General features: G+C 43.2%; 1 protein-coding gene across 2 annotated transcripts in view; it reads right to left on the bottom strand.

Moving 5' to 3' along the window:
* The window catches only part of GALNT6 (polypeptide N-acetylgalactosaminyltransferase 6), a 1,315,790-nt gene that overhangs the window by 36,990 nt on the left and 1,255,834 nt on the right, over nucleotides 1-22,966 (bottom strand). For both annotated transcript variants that reach the window (XM_044083436.1, XM_044083437.1), the window contains exon 11: nucleotides 10,472-10,624. In XM_044083436.1, the coding sequence (XP_043939371.1) occupies nucleotides 10,472-10,624 (153 nt within the window). The remainder of the gene's footprint in view (nucleotides 1-10,471; nucleotides 10,625-22,966) is intronic.

Below are 22,966 nucleotides of genomic sequence, written 5' to 3'. Positions count from 1 at the left end.
ATATATATATATATATATATATAAATATAAATAAACAGAAATATATATACATGCACTTTTAGCAACATAAGCTTTACCTTCATCTAAAAGCAAATACACCACAAAGGCTTTAGTGTATAGTGAAAGAAAGAAAAGGTATAGAAAGGGGGATGGCGGGTGGGTAACCCGGACTGCAACAGTGAATATACTCGAACATCTACATTTATGGTAAGTGTACACAACTGTACTAAGTTCTATTCACTGTTGCAGTCATTACATTTGGGTAGAATACCAAAGCTATGGATGGGAGGATGGAACTAAACAGCATTAGGAGTGGCTATAAGGCCTTGTAGAACTGCAGTGGCAAAGCCTGCCCTGGATTTGGAGAAGAGAGGCAAATGATGATGCTTTGTGAAGGTATGAAGAGAGCTCCAAGTAGCAGCTTCTAGAATGTCTTTGATTGGGACCCCTCTAAGAAAAGCTGCTGAAGTAGAGGCAGCCCTGGTGGAATGTGATCTGATCCCCTTGGGCACAGGTTTACCATGGTGCAAGTAGCAGAAAGGAATGCAGTGGCTTATCCACTTAGAAATAGTCTGCTTTGATATAGCCTTCCCCTCTGACCCTGCAGCAAATGCTACCAGTAGTTGCTCAGACTTTCTTAGACATTTGATCCTGTTCAAGTAGAATTTTAGTTGTCTGTGTACGTCCAATGAATGCACAATCCGCTCCCCCTTATTCTGTGGATTTGGGTAAAATGTTGGCAGGTGAATGGTCTGGTTAAGAGCCACGCTGGATACCACCTTAGGCATAAAAGGAGGATTAGTCCTGAGGGACACCCTGTCCGGGTAAAATATAATAAAAGGCTCCACTGCCATGAGAGCCTGTAGTTCTTAAACCCTTCTTGCTGAAGTGACTGCCAAGAGAAAAGCTGTTTTCCAGGATATAAATTTTATATCTGCAGTAGCTGCTGGTTCAAAAGGAGGTGAGTTTTTCCAGCACAAAATTGAGGTCCCATGCCGGAGTTGATGATCTGCTGGGAGGCCTTAAATTTTTGGCCCCTCTAAGATACTGTTTAAGCAGAGGATGAGAAAACAGGGGAGGCTCTGTGTTGGAATGAGCCAAGATGGCAGAGGAATGGATTTTTATTGAAGAAAAAGATAGGCCCTTATCAAGCATCTGTCAAATATTGTAAAATCTGAAGAATATTGGGCTTTGCTGTATCTGTTTCTTGTGCTTGGTTCCAAGCACAGAACCTCTTCCATTTATCAGCATAAGATTTTCTAGTACTAGGCCTTCTGGCTTCCAAAATGACATCCATCACAGATTTACTGAGAGGTGGTGTTTGAATAATTAATTGATCAGCCATGCGGCAAGATTCAGAGTTTGATTGTTCTGCTGAGACAGTAGATGAGGTATTTGAGACAAGTACCATGGAGGAAGTTGAGACATATTCCTTAGAAGTGGGTACCAGTGCTGGCGAGGCCAGTCCGGAGCAACTAGGATAATTTTGTTTTTTTCTGTCTGACTTTTAGTAAGACCTTGGGGAGTACAGGCAGTGGGGGAAAGGCATAGACTGATAGGTTTTTCCAGCTGAAGGATAGGGCATCTACTTTCCATGCTTTTTTGTGAGGAGTTCTTATGCAGAATTTGTCCAACTGATAATTTTGGGGAGAGGCAAATAGATCTATGTCTGGGCTCCACCATAACATGTTGAAGATTTGTGGATCCAGTTTCCATTCGTGCGGGTCCACAAGATTTCTGCTTACGTCATCTGCCAGAGTATTTTGTTTTCCTGGCAGGAATTGAGCTTGAAGATGTATTTGGTAAGTTAACGCTGTGTTCCACAAGGCCATGGCTAGTCTGCAAAGGGGGTAGGAATGTGTACCCCCCCTGCTTATTTATGTACCATATAACTGTGATGTTGTCCGTCTTTATCAATAGTTGTCCTGGATGAAGCAAGTCCTTGAAGGCTGTCAGAGCATTCTGAACAGCTAGCATCTCTTTCTGGTTGATATGCAGATGCACTTGGTTTGGGCTCCATTTGCCCTGAATGCATCTCCCCGCCAGGTGGGCCCCCCAAGCACAGTCTGATGCATCTGTAGTTCGGGTTTGGGTGACAGGGGGTAGAGTGAATGACAGTCCCTTGTTTTGGTGACATGTCTCTGCCCATCAAAGAAACTCCTGTTGTAGGCAGGGAATGAGAGGAATCCAGACTGACAATGTTGACTCCATAAACTTTTTAGGTACCATTGAAATTTCCTCATATGCAGTCTCGCATATGGAATTAGTAGAATGCAGGATGCCATGAACCCCAAAGCCTGCAGAATTTGTCTTGCAGATAACTGGGTTTTTGTTGCCATTTGTTTGAAGTATGTTGTCAGTTGCCTTTGTCTGGCGTTAGGGTAAGCCATCTGGGCAGTAGTATTCAAGCTTGCACCCAGGAATGTAATTATTAGAGAGGGTACCAGTTGTGATTTCTTTTCGTTTATGGTGTACCCTAGGCATGCTAGAAGCCTTTTTACAAACTCCAGATGTTGAAGAAGAGTGTCCTTGTCCTCTGCTTGAATGAGACAGTCGTCCAGATAAGGATAAAATTGAATGCTTCTTTGTCTGCAGAATGCAATTACTGGTGCCAGGCATTTTGTAAAGACCCTGGGCGAGTAGATAATCCACAGGGCAGTGCAGAGAACTGGTAATGCAAAAAACCTGCTTTGAAGCGGAGGCATCTTCTGCATGATTCCCTTATTGGGATATGCCGGTATGCCTCTTTTAAGTCTAGAGTTACTAACCAAGCATTCCTGCCTAGCATAGGCAGCAGCTGTTGCAAAGTCAACATTTTGAATTTTGGAATGTCCAGGAAAGTGTTCAAAATCGATAAGTCCAGTATTGGATGCCATGAATTGCCTTTTCTGCGTACCAGGTCTAATAAAAACCTTGTCCTTTTTCCTTTTCTGGTACCGGCTGAACAGCCCCCATATCCATGAGGGACATGACTTGTTTCTGGGCCTCTGCCTACTGGTTTTGTGGCAGATCCGGCCATCCGTTTGGAATTGGCAAAGTATGGAAATTAAATCTGTACCCCTGGGATACTATGTTTAATACCCACTTGCCCTGGGTAATTAACTACCAATTTTGAGCATGAAGTGCTAGTTTTCCCCCCAAGGGGGCTGCCAAAAGGTAACTGCTTGGTGATGGTAGAGGAAAGTCATTGAGACTGCGTTACTGTAGGGTTGTGCTTTGTTTCCTCCAGTTTTGGAGGTGGAGGCATCCCATTGGTTTGACCTGTAAGAACCCTGTGATTGGTATCTGGAGCCTTTTGAGCACCTGGATTTGCCTTCAGTGGCTCTGTTGGACACAGGAAAGGACCATTTTTTAGTAGGCCAGTGTCTACTGAACCTGGGTGGCTGCACTTGCAAGAAATCTTTTACAGTATGCATAGATTTAGCTTTGTCTTCCACTTTCTTTAAAACCTCTTCTGCCTTATTACCAAACAGAGTATCATGCTGCAAAGAGGCATCCAACAATTTAGCTTCAACATGATCAAGCAGATTTTGCTCCTTGAGCCAGGCATGCCTTCTAATCATAGATCCAGTAATGGCGGCCATACAAGAGACCTCCAAGGAATCAAAACCACATTGCAAAGTATGCTTTCCAACCTGTTCTGCTGAATGCAATAATTTCTGTAACTCTATTTTCCACACAATCAGAAATCAACATCATTTTCTGTTTCAGTAAGCCCATAACATGCTGTTAATATTTAAGCATATGAAACTGGCAGTTTAAGGCCCTGATTGCCAAGGTTGCAGACGTATAAACCTTCTTTCCCCATCTATCCAGCTCCTTGAAATCTCTGTCAGAGGGGGTAGGATTTTTGGCTGTAGAGGCCTTTACACCCTTGGAACCCTGGGAAATAGTCTCAGGATCAGCAGCAGGATTTTTTAATAGAAATTTGTGGGAGTCAAGAACCCTGTAATATCTGTCTGGCTTACTAGGAGCCAGAGGCAGGGAATCAGAAGCCATGCTTGATCCCGAAAACACATCAACAATGTCTAATACAGGAGGTATTGCCAAAAGCCTAAGCTGAGAAAGAAGAAGGAAATCCCTAAGCTTCTTTTTTGATTCAGGGAAGTCCTGACTCTCCCAGTGAAAATGTTCCCTTAAAGTATGCAAATTCTCTCCAAAAGAGTAATCCTCAGGAGGAGATGCAGATGGGATGGATTCCTCTGCATCAGAATCCTCATAGGGTGGAACAGAAAATTCCTGATCAGAAGAGGAATCGGAAGAAATGGAAACCTGATCTGAAGATTCATAATCAGTGCCTTGCCTAGGCCTCTTAGCAGGGGGTGGGGTGGGTTTGGGAACCCCTGATCAAGGTAATTAAATCCTCAGTCATTTTGACCATCTGTTTTTTAGGCATAGGGGCCTGAGCACAAGGCTCATGCATAGTTTTTTAGACATAGAAGATGTTTTTGACCTTGTTTTTGAGGCCAACGTTGGTTTAATATAAAAATGTTGAGGCCTGAAAACACCCTCAGAAGCTGGTGCCTGCTCAGTGGCTCCGGACCCATCCAAGAGAGAGACATCCACGGGTTAAATACTCTTGAGAATTTCACGGCATACTGGAATCTGAATGTGTCTCGGTAGAGGCCTGTGACTCAAAAGTAGTGGGTATCAGGGGCTGCGAAAGCAGCCTCACTGAGTACCAGCGAATCGGCGACTGGCTTAGGAGAAGCTTCGTCGGTTTTGGACCTCGATGGTCTGTCTCTGTCTTTTTCTTTGCATTTTTTTGTGAACTCCAGTAGTCAGATTGCTAACCGATGACATTTCAGGATAATTAAATCTTGAACCAAAATATTTAGAAGCAAAAATATACAGACACTTAATAGTGCGTTGGTTAAATCTAGCACAAAACCGACAGCAAGGCACGTTGTGATCTGGGCCTAGGCAAGGAATACAGTACAAATGAAAATCCTTATGAAGTATTTGTTTCCCACAAGTAATGCAATTATTAACTTTTACTGACATCGGTAAGGAGCAATAAAAAGTTTCCCCAATGGGGTACTTAGCTTTAGTTTGAAGATTTCGGTTCTGAAACTCGAATGCGAAAATTTCAGGAGTCAGCCGACCGGCACTTGCGAACTGCTTCTGCTTCAGGCACCGCGCGGCAAGAAAGACTAAATAAAATAGTGTCGGCTACATGTTTTACACCCCTGACGACCTGACGTCATGGAAGAGGAGACCGCAACTGACGCAGGACCCAAAACTTTGTTATTCAGGCCGACTGACGGCAACCTGCCAGCAGATTACCCAAATGTAATGACTGCAACAGTGAAACACAAAAAACATCGGAAGCAATACTGGAACAGTAATCAGCAGGATATCTACACTTATAGTAAGTACTTACACAACTGTACTGTGTCCTTCCTTAGATCAGTGTTGCAACAGTATTCCAATAGTTGTGGGTGATTCTCAAAGCTGTTTAGAGGGTGGTACACATGGGTACAGGGGTGCTGTCTACCAGTTTTAAGAAGACAGATTTAGTGAATGAGGTCTTAGATCTGAAAAATGCATCTACTGTGTAATGCTTTGTGAAAAGTGTAAACACACAGGTCCAAGTGTCAGCCTCCAGGAAGGACCTGAAATTAACACCTTTGAAGAAGGCGACAGTGATGAACACTGCTCTGATGGAACAGGCCTTCACTGTGGTTGAGAGAGTCTTACCATGGAAGGTATAAAAGGAGATGGACTTAGAAATCCATTTGGAAACTGGGCTTCCCATCCTATCCTCTTGAAAGGAAACAAAAAGTTGATCAAACTTTCTGAATGGTTTAGTTTTTTTCTGGGTAAAATCTAAGCTGCCTATGCATATTCAGGTAGTGAAGGTTTATCTCACCTCTGTTTTTTGGATTAGAGAAAATGGTTGGCAACTGAACAGATTAAGAGATAGCTCATTTACTACTTTGAGCTTAAAGGAGGAGTTAAGCCATTTAGGAGACCCTATACTTATGGAAGATAAAGGAAAAGATGGTTCACTATACATCTATCAGAACGGTTTTCCAGATGCAGAATTTTAGTGAAGCTGAAGAGCTGCAGGTTCAAGCACAGGCAATGTAAAATTTTCACGAACAAAGCTCAGATCCCACTGAGGAGGAATATCCTTCCTGGGAGGAATGAGGTGAAGGACACCTTTCCAAAGCTGTCCAGAATTAAGGGCAGATAAGCAAAAACTGCAGATAAGTGGGTTTTGACAGAGGAGAAGGCCAGACAACTTTTAAGAAACTGACAAAATGTATGATAGAATAAGTAGGGTTTACCCACCAAACAGAGGGCACTCAATTCTTCCTGTAACACGATATGGAAAATCTTTTCCATTCTTTAATAGATGGATTCCTCACTTCCTAGAGTACCTGGAGTACATCCACTGAAAACTGGCATCTAAATGGAATTAAAGATAAAATAAAAATAGAGGGTCTCTCACCCAGAGATTCAGGTTGACAGTCTGATGGTTGGGGTGAATCAGACAGCCCTCATTCTGTGGGAAGTGACTGCCTCTAACCAGATGGAGAAGACAGAAATAATGATGCCTAGAACAAAAAAGAGTCACTAGCAAGATTTTGTGTTTGTCCCTCTGCAATTTTAGGAGAACCTCTGGGATGGGGGGGGGCAGAGAGGAACATCTTGCCCAGTTGAACATCATCCTCCAGGCCTGGTGACAAGGGTCCCTGGAGCAGAACCACGAAAGATCAGTGCCATCCCACATTTGTGGACTATGTTTAGGAAGACCTCTTTCTTCAGGTAGGATGAATCCATTTGTAGGGGGTCTTCTCTGGATCTGATGAGTTTGTCTGCAAGAACATTCTCCTTTGAAATTATGCAAACAGCCTGTATTGAAAGGTTCCATTGTATAGCTATGTCCCATGCAATCAAAGCTAACCAGTACAGCTGGTAAGACTTGGTACCCCCTTCCCCTGTTTGTTGGCATACCACATGACCAAAGTGTGGTTTGTGAACACCTTCAGTAGGCCTGGGCTGTACAAGTGAATTAGCACCTGTAGGGCTTGAATGAGAGCTTTCATTCCCTTAACACTGATGTGTTCCTGAGTTCTCTTTGTGGCAATTGTCCCTGAACTGTAGCAGAACCTGTCCACATCCCCCAGGTCAGATTGCATGAGTTTGTGTATAGGTCCTGGGTGGGAGTGGCTGCTAGGAAGGGTACTCCTATGCTCGAATTTCACTTGCAATATCCACTGATGCAGCTAATGCTTTAAGAAATGGCAAGAGAGGGATTTACAAGTATATATGGTGACAGCTTCGAGACCAGAGGACTTTAAGTACCATTGGTGCAATATGGCATAAGGCATCATCACAACTGAGGCTGGAATGTACCCTATGGCTGTTAGGATCTCTTGCTGAGGTCACAGTGAAGGTGTGCATGGACTGCAAATAAGTGGTGAGGGACAGAACTTCCTTCTCAGGGAGGAGGGCCGTCATTGCCAGGGTATCCAGTCTGCAACCTAGGAAGACTATGTCCTGAGAGGGAGTCAGGGAAGACTTCCTTAGGTTGAGAGTGAATCCCAGCCTTTCCAGAAGAGGTACAATAAATCTGAGATATAACATCATGGTTTACTTGGAAGAAGCCTTAATAAAGAGGTAATCTAGGAAATTTCTATCTCCTGGGTTGTGCAAAAAGTGATAGCTGGAGCTAGGCACTTTGTGAAGATCTTGGGACTTTTTAGCTCTAGACATGCTAAAAGCTAAACTTAAAAACTGAAAGTGTGATGCAGAGACTGAAAACATGAGAACTATTTTGCACGGAGAATGAACTGGAATGTGCAGAAATGCAACCTTCAGATCTAAGGTGACCAAAAAAGTCTGAGGAAGGATAAAGGGAAGCCATGTCTGGACAGAAAGCATATTTAAAGATGTGACTTCCACAAAATTGTTGAGATTATGGGTCTCCACGTTCCCTCTTTCTTGGGGATGAGGAAACCTCTTTCCTGGGCCTGGGAAGGAACTGCTTCTACCATCCCCTGGGACACCAATTCCTGAATCAAGGAAGGGTTGGTGGGGTGGGGGGGTGGGTGGTATGAGGTGAGATTGATTTGAAGCGGGTGGGGGGGTATTCTCTCTAGAGATTGGAACTCTTTCTAAGACATTCTGCAATAAACCCATTTGTATGAAATAATGCATTCCCAAGCTGAGAGGGAGAGACTGAGCCTTTGGGAAAAGAGGAATGTGTGGACCAAGGTGAGAGCGAGAAGGCAGATGACAGAAGCGGGTTTCTCTGTAAAGCAGGCTTTCTCAGGTTTGGGATCCTACTGAGGTTTCTTTTAAATCTTATCTTTTTAAGTGTCTTCACCCTTTGGAGGGGTTTGTGTTCTATGAACAATAATAGTGAGTTTTGAGGGACAGTTAATGTGGTATGCAAGGATAATCGGTTTCAAATCTTGCATGATTTTGCTTTTTCCTGTAGTATTTTAAAAAGTTCAATAGCAGAAGGGCCCAAAAGGAAGTCCCTATGAAGAGGTGAGTCTAGAAATTTGGCCTTAACATCCTCTGGTAAGGACTGAAGGTGAAGGCAAGTAAACCTATGCATGGCTGAACCAGTGGTTTCAGCATTAAAGGAAACATCAAAGCAGCATTTAGTGGAATGTCTGCTACGTGCGTGACTAATTGTACAGACAAGCTGGAATTTATGTTCAGAATTCTCAAATTTAGCCAGAGACTTAACTCGAGTTTCCTAACATGGATAATGCATATTTACTCAACTGTGCTCGTTAGTTAATGGCTCTAAATATCAAGGTGGCGGAAGTATAGACTTTCTGCCATACCTAAGGCAATGCTGGCTCTGTCATACTGGGAGTAGGTATGAGCTTGATGGGTTTTTATCTACGGACAGGGAGAAAACTGAATGGTCTGCTACTAGATTTTTGTACAGGAATTTCACTTCTTAGGCATCTTGTAGAACCTGTCTGGTTTCTTAGTAGCATGTAAATATGATTCTGGAATGCAGGAAGTGTCGGTAAAACCATCAAAAAAGGCTTCCAGAACAGGGGGCAGAACTGAAGATTTGGGAGCCATCACTTCCAGCAATTTGTAGCATCTTTTCTGTACATCTGAGACTTAAGTGTTCCATCATTTTGGAGACGGTCCCCCCTAAAGGAAATCTCTTCTGATGAGGAACCTGGTAGTAATGTTTCTTCATCAGAGGCCAGTTGCCTAGGAGAAAGAATTTGGGAGGAATAGGCCACTAAGTCCTCACCTGAGTCAGGTTCCTCCTCCTTCCTCAGAGGAGGAGTCAAGCTGCTTTTCAAAGGTGGAAGGGCAGAAGATACAAGGCTTCAAAATTAAGACTGCTTTATAAAAACCTTGATAAAATTTAGCCATTTCTTCTCATGGGACCCCTGCCGGGGAGAGATGCATTTAGTTTCCCATTTCTCCTTTGATAGGGTGTCCATTCAATGGGACTTCCACTCTAACAAAGCAAAATGGTGTGGAACCTTGTTGGACCTTGATGAGAGCCAGGTGCCTATTCCCTAACTAGGACCCTCTGAAATAATCATCCCTTGTTCCTCCTCTCTCCTCTAGAGGTAGGAGTTAACAGTCTCAGACGTGCAAGTGAGATACCATACAGCCTCCAGCAGAGTTGCCGTAGGCGGCATCTTAGTGGAACTCGGACATACAGTGGACTCTTCAGTTATCTCAGCAGCTATATATCAATCAGACTGGGCAGTCAAAGAATCCGTTTTCAGGTTTTTGAACCTTTTTTATGGGTGTGAGTGGGACTTCTGTGGCAAAGAGTTCCAACATTTTGGAAATCATGAGGCTCTTAAGGTATATTAAGAGAAGCTTATCTAGTTCTGAGTGTCCTGGGGATAAATGTTTGGCAAATTTTACAGTTACAATAATCGCATTTAGCTCAGTCAAAAACAGACTGGAGGTCTTTATAAAGAATCTGCCTTCCACAGCTGTACTTTCCTCTCTTAATTGACATGAGCAAATCTTTAAAAGATAAGATGAAGAAAGTTCTCCAATGGAGCACTTGTCTGACAAAGCCTTGGCAGCGACAGTCTGTTCAGACTGGTGGGCAAGATAGTCTGAAGACCCTGCACTCATACATTCACCTATGTACCCTTACACCTGAGGACAGAGATTATACATCAGATGTAAGAAGTTTTTTTGGCTTTGATACTCTGGCCCTGGCAGGATAACCGCAACTACTAGAATACTGCAACAGGGATCTAAGAAAGAACATAAGAAAAGCAGCAGTGAGGAAACTGACTGAAGTGCACTCATCTCTCAAATGTTAGAACATTTAACCAAGCACCTCTCCTGTCAAGCACTGGAACCTTGGCTAAGGAGGCCCATTGGGCATTTATATATAAATAAAGAGAAAAAAACATGGCCCAGGGACCAGTAACAAATAGCTTGGGGACCATCAGTAGTCCCGGGACCACACTTTGAGAAGCACAGTTATAGAACATTTACTTACATTTGTCAATTCCCACTGCTCTTCTGGTGCCACATTAGTTTCCTTCCCTTTCAACTTGCATGCCTCTAGCTGTACAGGGCCATAATTCATGCGAAGGCACAACTGTTGTGCAATGTTGTGACGCAGTTCTTTGTGGGATGAATATTCAAAATACTGAAATTACAAGAATCAATGTTAACAGTTTAGGGAAAGGCTACTGCGGAACTCAAAACACAGATCATGAAATAAAATGAAATTATTCAAACAAAACTGCTTATTACAGGTTTTAAAACCAAAAGTAGCACATGGCCAAGTTTAAAGAAACAAGGAGTTTGGCACAGGCCCCACATGGACTGTGCACCATAAGGATTCCAGACAAGCACATACTTACCAAAAAATGGTTCAAGAGGGGCCCCCTACATCTATTTGAAGATAAATGCATTCTTCTTGTGCCTTCTACTGCAGCTCTTCTTAAAAATCTTGACTTCCCAAGAGCAAAACATTCACACCTACTCTGGGATATGCATGACCACCCTGTACTAGAGCAGGATCTTCAGGTTTTTAACCCATTTAAAAAGGCTTTTACTCCTGACATAAAACATATTTACTTACAAGGGTCTTAACATTTAAGACATTTTTTTTTATTCTAATCCACAGCGGGAGAAACTTCTCCCTTACTCTGGGTTGATCAGCACAGTAACATGGGTCACACCTTCCCCCCAAATCTCACTATTTTTGAAGCTCCATCAGACAACTTCCTACTGGTGATGTTGAGGAGTTAAAGTAAAAGTGAGTCAAAGAACCACTGCTATACTTAGAAGTGTGTGTGCTGGGTTCATCATGGCCCTAACAAAGCATCTCCTTTCCTGGAATCAAGAATGGTCCGAAACTCAAGCCCATCAGCATGCCCAGCCTGGTTGCTACTTGCAGCCCCAATCTCCACTGGGACTCCCATCAGCAGCAAGCCTACACAGTTATAATCCAACCCTGTCCTTTCTTCCAAACAGGGGCAAGCCATAAAGCCTCATCACCCCTCCCTTCCCATAATAGCAACACCAGTAGGCTTTCCACTGCTAATCAAATTTGGGTCACCTCTGTCTTTGCTAGACCTTTATCCCTTTATGCCAATGATGCTGGCTTCAAATGAGGCTTATTTTATGGGAAGTCTTGCAGCTACAAATTTGGAACTAGTGTATTCCAGATTAGTGTGACACAGGGAAGGAACAAAGCATCATTTGCAGCAAGTTTTCTTGCACATCAGCTGATAAAGTGAATACCTATGCATATTTTATATTTCACTTCATGACTTCCTTTATTTAGTGGATGAAACTCTTTTGCAGTTTTCATGCAAACTTTCAAAACTCAAAAAGGGATGAAAGCAGCCTGACAACACCTAAAAGGGCTGGCCTTCCAAAGAATGTTCTCATAACAGGGCTTGAAAGCTATGCAAGGTTTTGGACAAGTTATAATTTAAAGACAAATAATCTTTTTTTAAAACTTCCTACCAACATATTCAGTCATATGTCTACTTATATTCTAGTAAGAATCTTCTAGTAACAAAGCAAGAGAGCTTAGCCATCTATTTGGAAAAGACTTATGGTTTGCTACACAGTTGGTTTCCTACAGATAGGGATCATGTTATTTTACATTAAGAAGGTTCGTGGTCTGCACTCTTGTGGGAGGAGAGGATGGACTCTGCTCTTCTGAGATGGGAATTTCTGGTTAAAGGCTTATAGTGCCTGCAAATTTGAACTGTTTCTTACTGAAATTGGTATACCTTGTTTGCTGTAGCATAGACTAGATCCAGGCCTGCTGAATCTAGCTTTGTTTGTATGCTTGTTATTTCCCTGAAACACTAATTCCACCTAAAACGCGGCTTTTCAGCGCTTCTGTGGGTCCCTAGTGATAACTGCATTGCTTACTGTACTTATTTCCTTGTTTCACTTGAAAGAAAGTTACTGTTTGTCATTTTTACATTTAAGTTACCTGTAACACATTGCATTTAAGTTACCTGGCATTTGCTCACTAAGTGAGCACTAAAAAATTAAAAGCACTACACCCTCACAAACTCCCCTCGAGTACCTTGTTCCCCACTGGCCCTTTTTTTCAATTATAAAGGAATTCCCAATACTATTCTAGCATGTCCAAAGGTCAGTTGTCAATCTCCTCTCCGGTCCAGCTGGTGAATCTGGGAATCTTGAGGCAATGTTACAACTGCCTCATGTACACAGACAACCCTCTCCTCCTCCCAACAAATTCCAACACATGAGAGATGCAGCCATGCAGCCAAACTGGAGGCTAAGCTCTCTCAACTCAGTACTGGCATAACCAGTCAGGAGGAGAAGGAAACCACACTCACTACAATTCCAGTCTCACATAGACCTACCACGACAGCAAACCAAACACATAAACACACAAAAACATACTCGGAGGCTCTAAATAAAAATCTGCCTATGCAGCAGAGACCTCCAAAGCAGACACCCAAGCAACCACTACCCCAAAACAAAACACGTGCAACACATAGCTCACAAAGCCAGTGTGCTGAACAGTCACAGCCCTTAAGGCTAAACAACACACCTGATACACTTGTAATAGGTGAATCTATCGTCAGGCACACTGACGTCCTGCTCACCAGGCTGAACAAGGAGAAGGTCACGGTGAGCTGCCTGTCGGGCACTAGGATCCGCCACATAACACACGCACTCAGGTCACTCCAAGGCAAGTACAAATATGACTCAGTCATTGTCCATGCTGGTGTGAATGACCTGAGACGTACCTCCCTGGACTACATGAAAAGAGACATAGAGGAGCTCTCTGAGCATGTAGCCCAGGCCGGTATGACCCTGACCTTGAGTAGCATCTTACCCTCACCAAGAATGATGCCACAATATGAAGACAAGATAATCAATTTCAACAATTGGCTTAAGTATTGGTGTCATTCAAAGGGGATCCAATGCCTGTCAGCCTGGGACGACATGCTCGACAAGCCACGATGCTTCGCTAGGGACGGCTTGCACCTGTCACTGGGCTTCCAGATATTGGCAAAGGCTCTTGCTATCCCCATAGTGCCTTTTTTAGGGAAGGCTCAAAAGACAAACCCACCTCCATAGGTATCACAAGGGATAAGAAACTAAGAGTAATGCTACTCAACGCCAGAAGTCTAAACCTCAAGATGCACGCACTCGAAACTCTCCTTAGCATGGAGAACATCGATATCTGTGCAGTAAAAGAAATCTGGTTCAAGGCTCCCGAGAGCACCCCAGCACTACCAAGTTATACCTCATACCATGCTTTTCGGCCTCAAAACTTGGACCGAACCACAAAAGGAGGGGGAGTATCAATATTCGTCAAAGATACCCACACCTCCACATTGTTGGCACAGCACGAAGCATCAGAGACTATCCATGTGCAACTAACAGTGGGTAAAACTGCCTTCCAGTTTATAGCCTGCTACAGACCACCCTCCCAAACCCAGGAACCCCACTCGGCCTTCCTGAGAACACTGGAAAATATGAAGGTCTCTCCAAACACCATTATATTGGGCGACTTCAACTATCCAAACATAGACTGGGAGCATTACTCTAGCTCCAACACCCTAGCCCAAAGGTTCCTAGAATTTATAAACTCAAATGCTACGGAATAACTTGTTACCACTCCCACAAGAGGGGAAAACATACTGGACCTGATCATCACCAACATGGAGACTCTATGCTCCAGACCAGAAGTGTATCCCTCACTGGTAAGATCGGACCATAAACTAATCTCACTGGATATTCACATCCCGACCCCACCCCCTGCCCAGAAAACCACAGTGAAAAACTTCTCTAAAGCAAATTTCACACTCCTCAAAACCGAGGTGGAATACTTCAAAGCCCGCGGGCCTGTGGAAAATACGGCCCAGACCGCAGAATCCTTTATAAACGCATTCTATGAACACCTTCAGGAATGCATGGATCATGCAATCCCAAACAAAACCAAGACCCAATCCTCCAAAGGCAGCCGTCCTGTCTGGTGGACCCCAGCCATAAACAAACTATACAATAGGAGGAGGAAGCTACTACATGATAGAGCAAAATCCCAAAAAGGGAGGCATCTCTGATCAGTATTAGCAAAAAAGTACAGGCACTCATAAAATCATCTAAGGCCAGCTTCGAGAGAAAAACTGCACAGGACACTAAGGATAATCACAAGGCTTTCTTTAGTTATGTTAGGAACCTGCGTGGGAATTCCCAGATATGCTCAGAATTAGTCCAAAATGACAAAAAATACACTAAACCCACAGACATTGCCAACATCCTAGCTGACAGGTTCAGCGCAAACTCCCCCCCCCCACCAGCAAAAGGGCAAATATCTATCCCAGCAGAGTGCTGCCCCCCCTGACATCTCAGATGCTCAGGTAAGAGCCGCCCTCTCCAAAGCAAAAAACACAGCATCAATGGGACCAGACGGTGTCCCGGGCTGCGTCCTACATGAACTCCAAGAAGAGCTAAACCCAAACATACAACTACTGTTCAATCTCAGCCTTACTACAGGATATGTACCCAAAGAGTGGCGTACAGCAACAGTGGTCCCTCTCCACAAAGGTGGTGTCTCAATGGATCTTAGAAACTATCGCCCCATAAGCCTGACTAGCTTGGTCTGCAAAGCTATGGAAAGGATCATCATGGACCTCATAAATAAAGATATTGGGGACCTACAGACACTGGATCCTACCCAGTTTGGCTTTAAGGGCAGATCCTGCCTCTTAAACCTGGTTGATTTCTTTGAAACAGTCACCAAGGCCATTGACGAGGGGAAGGTGGTCCACACAGCCTACCTGGACCTCGCAAAAGCCTTCGATACAATACCCCACTCGGGCATTATAGATAAGCTCACCAGCTTAAATATAAACCCCTATGTCACTAGATGGGTTGCAAACTGGCTCAAGGACAGAACCCACATGGTTAGAATTGCTGGAGCCATGTCAGACTCCAAACCAGTTACAAGTGGAGTCCCACAAGGCTCAGTCCTGGGACCTCTCTTGTTCGGTATATATTTCTCGGAGGTACAGGCAAACACAGAAGGACTGTGGCTGACCAAGTTCACAGATGACTGCAAACTGGGCGCCATAATAGACTCTCCAGCCGACACAAGCATCCTCCAAAAGGGCCTCATAGAAACAGACAACTGATGCCAGAGCCATGGTCTCAAGCTAAACGCCAAAAAGTGTGGAGTCATCCCCTTTGGCAAAAACAAAGTGCCCACAAATTACCACATAGGTGGTAATCCATTAAGTACAGAAGAAGTAATTAGGGACCTGGGGACCCAAGTTGATAGCAATCTCTCATTTGACAACCACGTGGCCAAAGTGGTTAGAAAAACATTTTATATAGCCCACCTAATCATGAAGGGATTCACATCTAGATCAGAAGAGGTCATCGTGTCTCTTTACTCATCCCTCATCAGGCCCATAATCGAGTACAATGCCCCTTTTGGGATGTACCTTACCAGACACCTGCAGCAACTGGAAAGACCCCAAAAGTACCTCACCAAGAGGATCAAAGGGCTCAAACAGATGCCATATGCTGCCCGGTTAAAGAAACTCCAGCTCTACTCAGTGGCATACCGCCTGCTCAGAGGCGATCTGTGCCGGACGTATAAAGCCATGTCCAACCCGGAATTAATGGACATGCTGCACCTCAGAAAATCCAAATCCCATCGAGCTACGCTCGAGAGACTTGAACCTCAGCACTGAAATAAATAGGACATGCTGGAGGGACAGATTCATAACCCAGAGGCTCCCTTCACTCTGGAATAAAATCCCAGTCCAGGTTAGGCAGAGTCCCTCATTGACTCTCTTCAAGAGGAATCTTGATGAGTGGATGGGAGATCGTAGGTTTACTCCGGGTATCACTTCTGTGTCACTGTTAGACAGAGGCACAGTATACTAACCTCGAAAAAGGGCATAGCAAAATTAATTTAAAATGGGTGGCGAAAGCCAAACACACTCTGGCTAGGCTTATAAATGCCCTAGGGCAGATAGCCTAGTATGAACCTATGAAGAACCATAACTGATTATGTGCATCCAGAATATGGAAGACAAGGCTCCTTTAGCTTTCTACACCTTTAATTAATTAATTGATTAATTAAATAAAATGGTGATGGACTGAATGAAAATCACAGTGAAATAAAGATTTATCCATTCTGGGTGGAAGATAACATATGGCTATTTATATGTATTGCAGGAAGTAGTAATGGCTATTAGGAAAAATGCCTTCTAAGACCACATGTAAGGTGCAAATGGAGAAAAAAAGAAAACTTTCGGAAAGGTGGAAGTGATAAATACACTGATCGTGAATCCTTGAACATGATGCTTTATCTGAGGAAAATATAAAGGCTCCCCTTCCAAAACAACTGTATCTGCTTATCTTTAGTTAAAGTCTTGCACTCCAGTAAGATGAAGACATGCTGAAATGACTAACACAGTGATCATCACGTTGGAAAAATAGAGAACTGCATCAAAAAGTTCTCCAAACAAGGCCAGATGAAGATTTAAAGACCAAACAAGAAGAGACCATCTCTGTTTAAAAACAGAACCTTTTCCATTTGACTTTACAAATTCTTTGAAATCAGACTTCAGAAAGCCAGCCAATGAAAAGCACTGATGTAGTAGTACTGCAGTAGTCATGCTCTGAGACTAAGGGTATCATGTTCACACAGTGCTGGAACCCTACAGCTTATATAGAAATAATCTATTGAAAGGACATGAACTGAAGGGCTTCTAGGCAGGTTCAACAAGGCCACCACAAAAAGAGTGGTTGTCTAATCACTTCACCAACAGGATCGGAAACTGACAATGGATGAATGCATGCAACACTTTCTCCAGAGAGTATAATTAAAACCTTTCTGTGGCTCACTCTCCAGTACTTTGCCAGACCTAACAGAAAGTACAGTAAATTTGTCCTAACAATACATGTTTGAATGATCACTGCTGCATTAGCCTCAGCTATATGGGTAGAGTAACACAGCTTTGACTGACTGTCTGACTGACTGTAAGGAAGAAGGATGCGGATCCAGGAGCCCCTGGAGAATGGTCCAAGGTAAGCCTATACTATACCTGGAGAAGGATTCTAGTTATAGTGCTTTGTAAAAGTATGTACAGAGGACTAAGTTACTACTTCTATAGCACTTCTAGACTCCAACTCTTCCCAAAAAGCCACAGATGAGGCCAAGGCTCTGCTAGAAACACAGATATCACTTTAGGAATAAAGAATTAATAATAAAAAAAAATTGAATAGAATTATTAACAGAATTAATAAAGAATAAGAAAACTTTCTCTCTAGTTCAGCTAAAGCAGCCCTATCACATGCCTACCTATTATCAAACCCTTCTCTACGGCTCTCAAATTCTCACCAATTTACAGGCTACAATTATTTCTAAACTAGAGTCCACTTACAACAGGGTAGCTATATTTGCAGCTGAACTACCATACTCAACTCAATCACTGCTTAGCACTCAGAAAACTGAACTGGTTAGAATTCCCCCATAACCTACTACTCTCACCTTCTAATAATTCATGCTATACTATACCAGCCCACTTTCTGTCCCAGCATCATATCTATAATCTCCCCATACACCCCTGCTAGATCAATCCAGAGCTCTGAATAACATCTCCTCACTATTCAAAAATCCAAGATCAACATAGGAAAAAAACTTTATTGTTACCCTGCTGAGAACTGGAATAAACTACCACTAGACATACGACACATTACATCCAAATCTAATTTCAGTAGGGCAGTAAACTTACTTAAAGAAAAAACTATGTATGTGCTGTCTCCCTCCTGACTGACCCCTCTCTTTTGCATCCTATTCTCTCATCTTACTACTACTTCAGTTGTAACCCTACCTTTTTCCTGGGTCTATATTAAATCAGTGAACGCTTATTCATCTACCTTATTTCAATGAACGCTGAAAATTCCGAACACCAGGAACAGCACATTTTTTCTCAGGGGAAAAAAATTGCTGGGCCAGTTTCGGGAGTTTGTCGTCTCCTCCACTGTGGTGCGATCTCGGAGTTGGTATATTTAAGTAGGAGGTGTGTGTGGGGGGGGGGGGGGCACAGCCCCCACATTAAATACTGTTTTAAGGTGTTTTTTTTTTTTTTTTTTTTTTTTTTTTGCGGAACAGTGATTTTTTCCCCTGGGAAAGAAAATCGCTGTTCCGAGTGTTCGGCATTTTCAGCGTTCGCTGAACTAGGGTCGAAGAATAAGCGTTCGCTTATTTAATACGGACTCTTTTTCCTTTATTGTTAACACTTCTATTCACCTTTTTTAATCTATCTGCTTCTAATCTATACTTTTAAACTTCTTTTCTTTCTATACTTGACCATATCTTCCGCTTTTCACAGCCAATCTACTTTGTTTTTGGTATATAATTTTCAATTGTTAACAGACTATTCTGTACTATTCTTTGTACTCTATGTGCTTCCTCATGCTGAAATGTTGATTCTATTTGCCATCTATGTTAATTGTTATTCTTTATGTCTATGTGATATATTTTTATATTATTATAAGTGAACTTAATTTGTATGCATTTTCTGTTGAGCTTTTCTCCCTGAGTCTCCACTGAAAAAGGGCTCTGTCCCAGATGGACTAACCCGGTCAAAAAATGTCAAATAAATAAATAAATTAGTTCTCAAGCAAACCCTGTCTTTGTGGAAAAGGATACAAGGCTGACCCACCATAAGAGATCGCAACAGAGATATTCTTCTTGCAAAGGTTACAGCAGAGCAATCAGTAACATGATTTTCCATGTTAAGAACCTCAAGTCAGACTGATTATCTGGTTTAAATGAAGCAAGAATTTGTTTTTCCAACACAAAATTAAGATTTAAAGAGCAGCCATCAGTCTTCTAAGAGGCTTAACATGAAGCCCCAAGCTGCTGCAGGTGCCTGGTAAGGTACATGCAGAAAGGAGCACTGTACTATACTGGTCTGATGAGGGTCGAGTATGGTGGAGTTATAACATTCTTAACCTGGATGCGATGCCCTTACTTATGAGAAAAGGCTTTCCTTACCACTGTGGAAAGTTGGCGGTCGAAGTTCAGATTGCCATCTACCTGTGTTCCCAGATCTTGCACCACCGGGCTTGAACTTGGGGGGAGTTCTGTCAATATTTTTATTAGGAAATTCCACTTTGCCAACGTGGATAACAATGCACTTTTTTGCATCCAGTTTCAGACCTTGGCTTTAGCACCAGTCATTTGTCTGTTACACCCTCCTGTAACATATTAAGATCGTTGGGGAACTCAATGATTGCACCCAATTTGCAAACATCAGCGAACCTGGTATGTCAAAGGCTGTCTACTTTAGAATCTATTTCTTGAAAGTCCAGGCTAAACAGTAAAGGACCCAGCACAGATCTTTGTCGTACACCACGGATGATGTGTCTACTATCATGCCTCGCAACTGTACAGATTTACGAAGAAAGTCCAGATTTCTGCCTCACATTTCTGGTCTGTTTCTCATAAAATCATGCTTTTCTGATCAACTGTTGGTAAATCATTGATTGCTGAAGTCAGAAAATGATGACACATTTAAGTTTCAGACTTCATACCCTTCAGAAAAATTCATGTTAATGCAACTGTTATTCCATCAACTAAGCTTGTAAGAGCAATATTTAAAAAGTGTCCCTATTAGGGGGCCTTTATTCTCCCATTATTTATGGCTTTGTCCAGATTTTTTGCTCTAAGAGTTTGAGAAGTATGCTACTGGTAGAGGTGGAGTCACCAACTTTGACAGTATGTCTTATCGGTGAGCCAAATGGCTACCCGCCTAGTGAACTAAGGGTTAATCACCAGCTGGGAGAGTTTCTCAATGATACCCGAGTGGGGGATTGTGTCAAAAGCCTTGGCTATGTCAAGATAGGCAGTATGCACGGTCTTACCTTCATCCAGTGCTTTGGTGACTTTCTCAAAGAAGTCTACTAGGTTTAATAAGAGTGGTCTACCCTTCAAGAAGTCAAAATGGGTTGGGTCTAGAGTTTGAAGGTCACCTATGTCCTTGCTGATAAGGTCCATGATGATGATCCTTTCCATGGCCTCGCAGAAGAGACTGGTTAGACTTATGGGTGCACAGTTCCCAATGTTGGTGAAGGGCCCCCTTTGTGCAAAGGGATTACTGTTGCTGTTCTCCACTTGCTGGAACAAAGCCAGTTCTCAGGCTATGGTTAAAGAGAATGCCAAGTGGATCTGCTAGGTCCTGTTTTAGACTGCTTAATAAGCAATCTGGGATGTAATCTGGTCCCACTGATACCATGTTTTTGGCCTTGGAGAGTGCAGGTTTAAACCAGTGTTTTGGCCTTGGAAAGTGCAGATTTATACCATTGCTTAATAGGCTGCAGTAACCCAGCCACTGGGGATGCACAAGCCAGTGCATTTCGTTGTGCCGGTCCCAAGCCCGGATAAATGGGAAGGGTTGCGTCAGGAAGCGCATCCGGCATAAAATTTTGCCAAATCATACATGCAGACAACAGTACAGAAATAATACCGGATCGGTCGAGGCCTGGGTTAACAACGACCGTCACCAGTACTGTTGACCAACAGGGTGCTGGTGGAAATTAGGCTACTGCTGGCCGAAGGAGGAGGAGAAGAGGGGGAAGGCATGACCCGAAGGCAGGTAAAGGCTAGGACAGTGATAGTGAGGGTCGGAACTTTGAATGTTGGCAGTATGACTGGTATAGGGAGAGAGCTAGCTGATATGATGGACCGAAGGAAGGTTGGTATATTGTGTGTGCAAGAGACCAGATGGAAGGGGAGCAAGACTAGGTGTATCGGAGGCAGTTTCAAATTGTTTTATCACGGTGTGGATGGAAGGAAAAATGGCGTAGGCATTATCCTGAAGGAACAGTATGCTAAGAGTGTTTTGGAGGTAAAAAGAGTGTCAGATAGAGTGATGTTTATGAAGCTGGAAATTGATGGTGTAATGATGAATGATGTTAGTGCATATAAACCACAAGTTGGGTGTGCGATGGATGAGAAAGAAAAATTTTGGAGTGGGTTGGATGAAGTGGTGATAACTGTACCCAAGGGTGAGAGACTGGTGATTGGAGCAGATTTCAATGGGCATGTTGGTGAAGGGAACAGAGGGGATGAGGAAGTGATGGGTAGGTATGGTGTTAAGCAAAGGAATGCAGAAGGTCAGATGGCGGTGGATTTTGTGAAAAGGATGGACATGGCTGTGATGAATGCGTACTTTAACAAGAGGGAGGAGCATAGGGTGACATACAAGAGTGGAGGAAGATGCACACAGGTGGAGTATATCTTATGTAGAAGGGCCAGTCTGAAGGAGATTGGAGACTGTAAAATGGTGGCAGGGAAAGGTGTAGTTAGGCAGCAAAGGATGGTGGTTTGTAGGATGACATTGGTGATCAAGAAGAAGAGGATGAGTGTCAGGGCAACACCAAGGATCAAATGGTGGAAATTGAAAAAGGGTAATTGTGAGGTGATGTTCAGGGAAGAGTTAAGACAGGCACTGAGTGGCAGGGAAGAGTTACCGAATAGCTGGGTAACTACAGCAGAGCTAGTAAGAGAGATGGCTAGAAAGGTGCTTGGTGTGACATCTGGAAAGAGGAAGGAGAACAAGGAGACCTGGTAGTGGAATGAAGAAGTACAAGAGAGTATACAGAGAAAGAGGTTGGCGAAGAAGTGGGATTGTCAAAGAGATGAAGAAAGTAGACAAGTGTATAAGGAGATGAGGTCCATGGCAAAGAGAGAGGTGACGAAGGCTAAGGATAAGGCGTATGAAGAGTTGTATAAAAGGTTGGACACTAAGGAGGGAGAAAAGGACCTGTACCGATTGGCTAGACAGAGGGACCGAGCTAGTAAAGATGTGCAGCAAGTAAGGGTGATAAAGGATAATGATGGAAACGTACTCACAAGCGAGGAGAGTGTGTTGAGCAGCTAGAAAGAGTACTTTGAGGGGTTGATGAATGAAGAGAATAAGAGGGAGAGAAGGTTGGATGATGTGCGGATAGTGAATCATGACATGCAGTGGCTTAGCAAGGATAGCTATGAAGAGGATGAAGAACGGAAAAGGCTGTTGGTCCAGATGACATACCTGTGGAAGCATGGAGGTGTTTAGGTGAAATGTCTGTGGAGTTTTTAACTAGATTGTTTAATGAAATCTTGGAAAGTGAAAGGATGCCTGAGGAATGGAGAAAAAGTGTTTTGGTACCGATTTTTAAGAATAAGGGTGATGTGCAGAGCTGTAGTAACTACAGAAGGAGTAAACTGATCAGTCACAGCATGAAGTTATGGGAAAGAGTAGTGGAAGCTAGGTTAAGAAGGGAGGTGATGATTAGTGATCAGCAGTATGGTTTCATGCCAGGAAAGAGCACTACAGATGCGATGTTTGCTCCGAGAGTGTTGATGGAGAAGTACAGAGAAGGTCAGAAGGAGTTGCATTGTATCTTTGTGGATTTAGAGAAAGCATATGACAGGGTGCCTACAGAGGAGTTGTGGTATTGTATGAGGAAGTCG

This window comes from Protopterus annectens, chromosome 9.part0 (genome assembly GCF_019279795.1).
Source record: "Protopterus annectens isolate FY-2018-M chromosome 9.part0, PAN1.0, whole genome shotgun sequence".
Taxonomy (NCBI): Eukaryota; Metazoa; Chordata; order Ceratodontiformes; family Protopteridae; genus Protopterus; species Protopterus annectens.
This window is presented reverse-complemented; position numbering and strand designations above follow the sequence as displayed.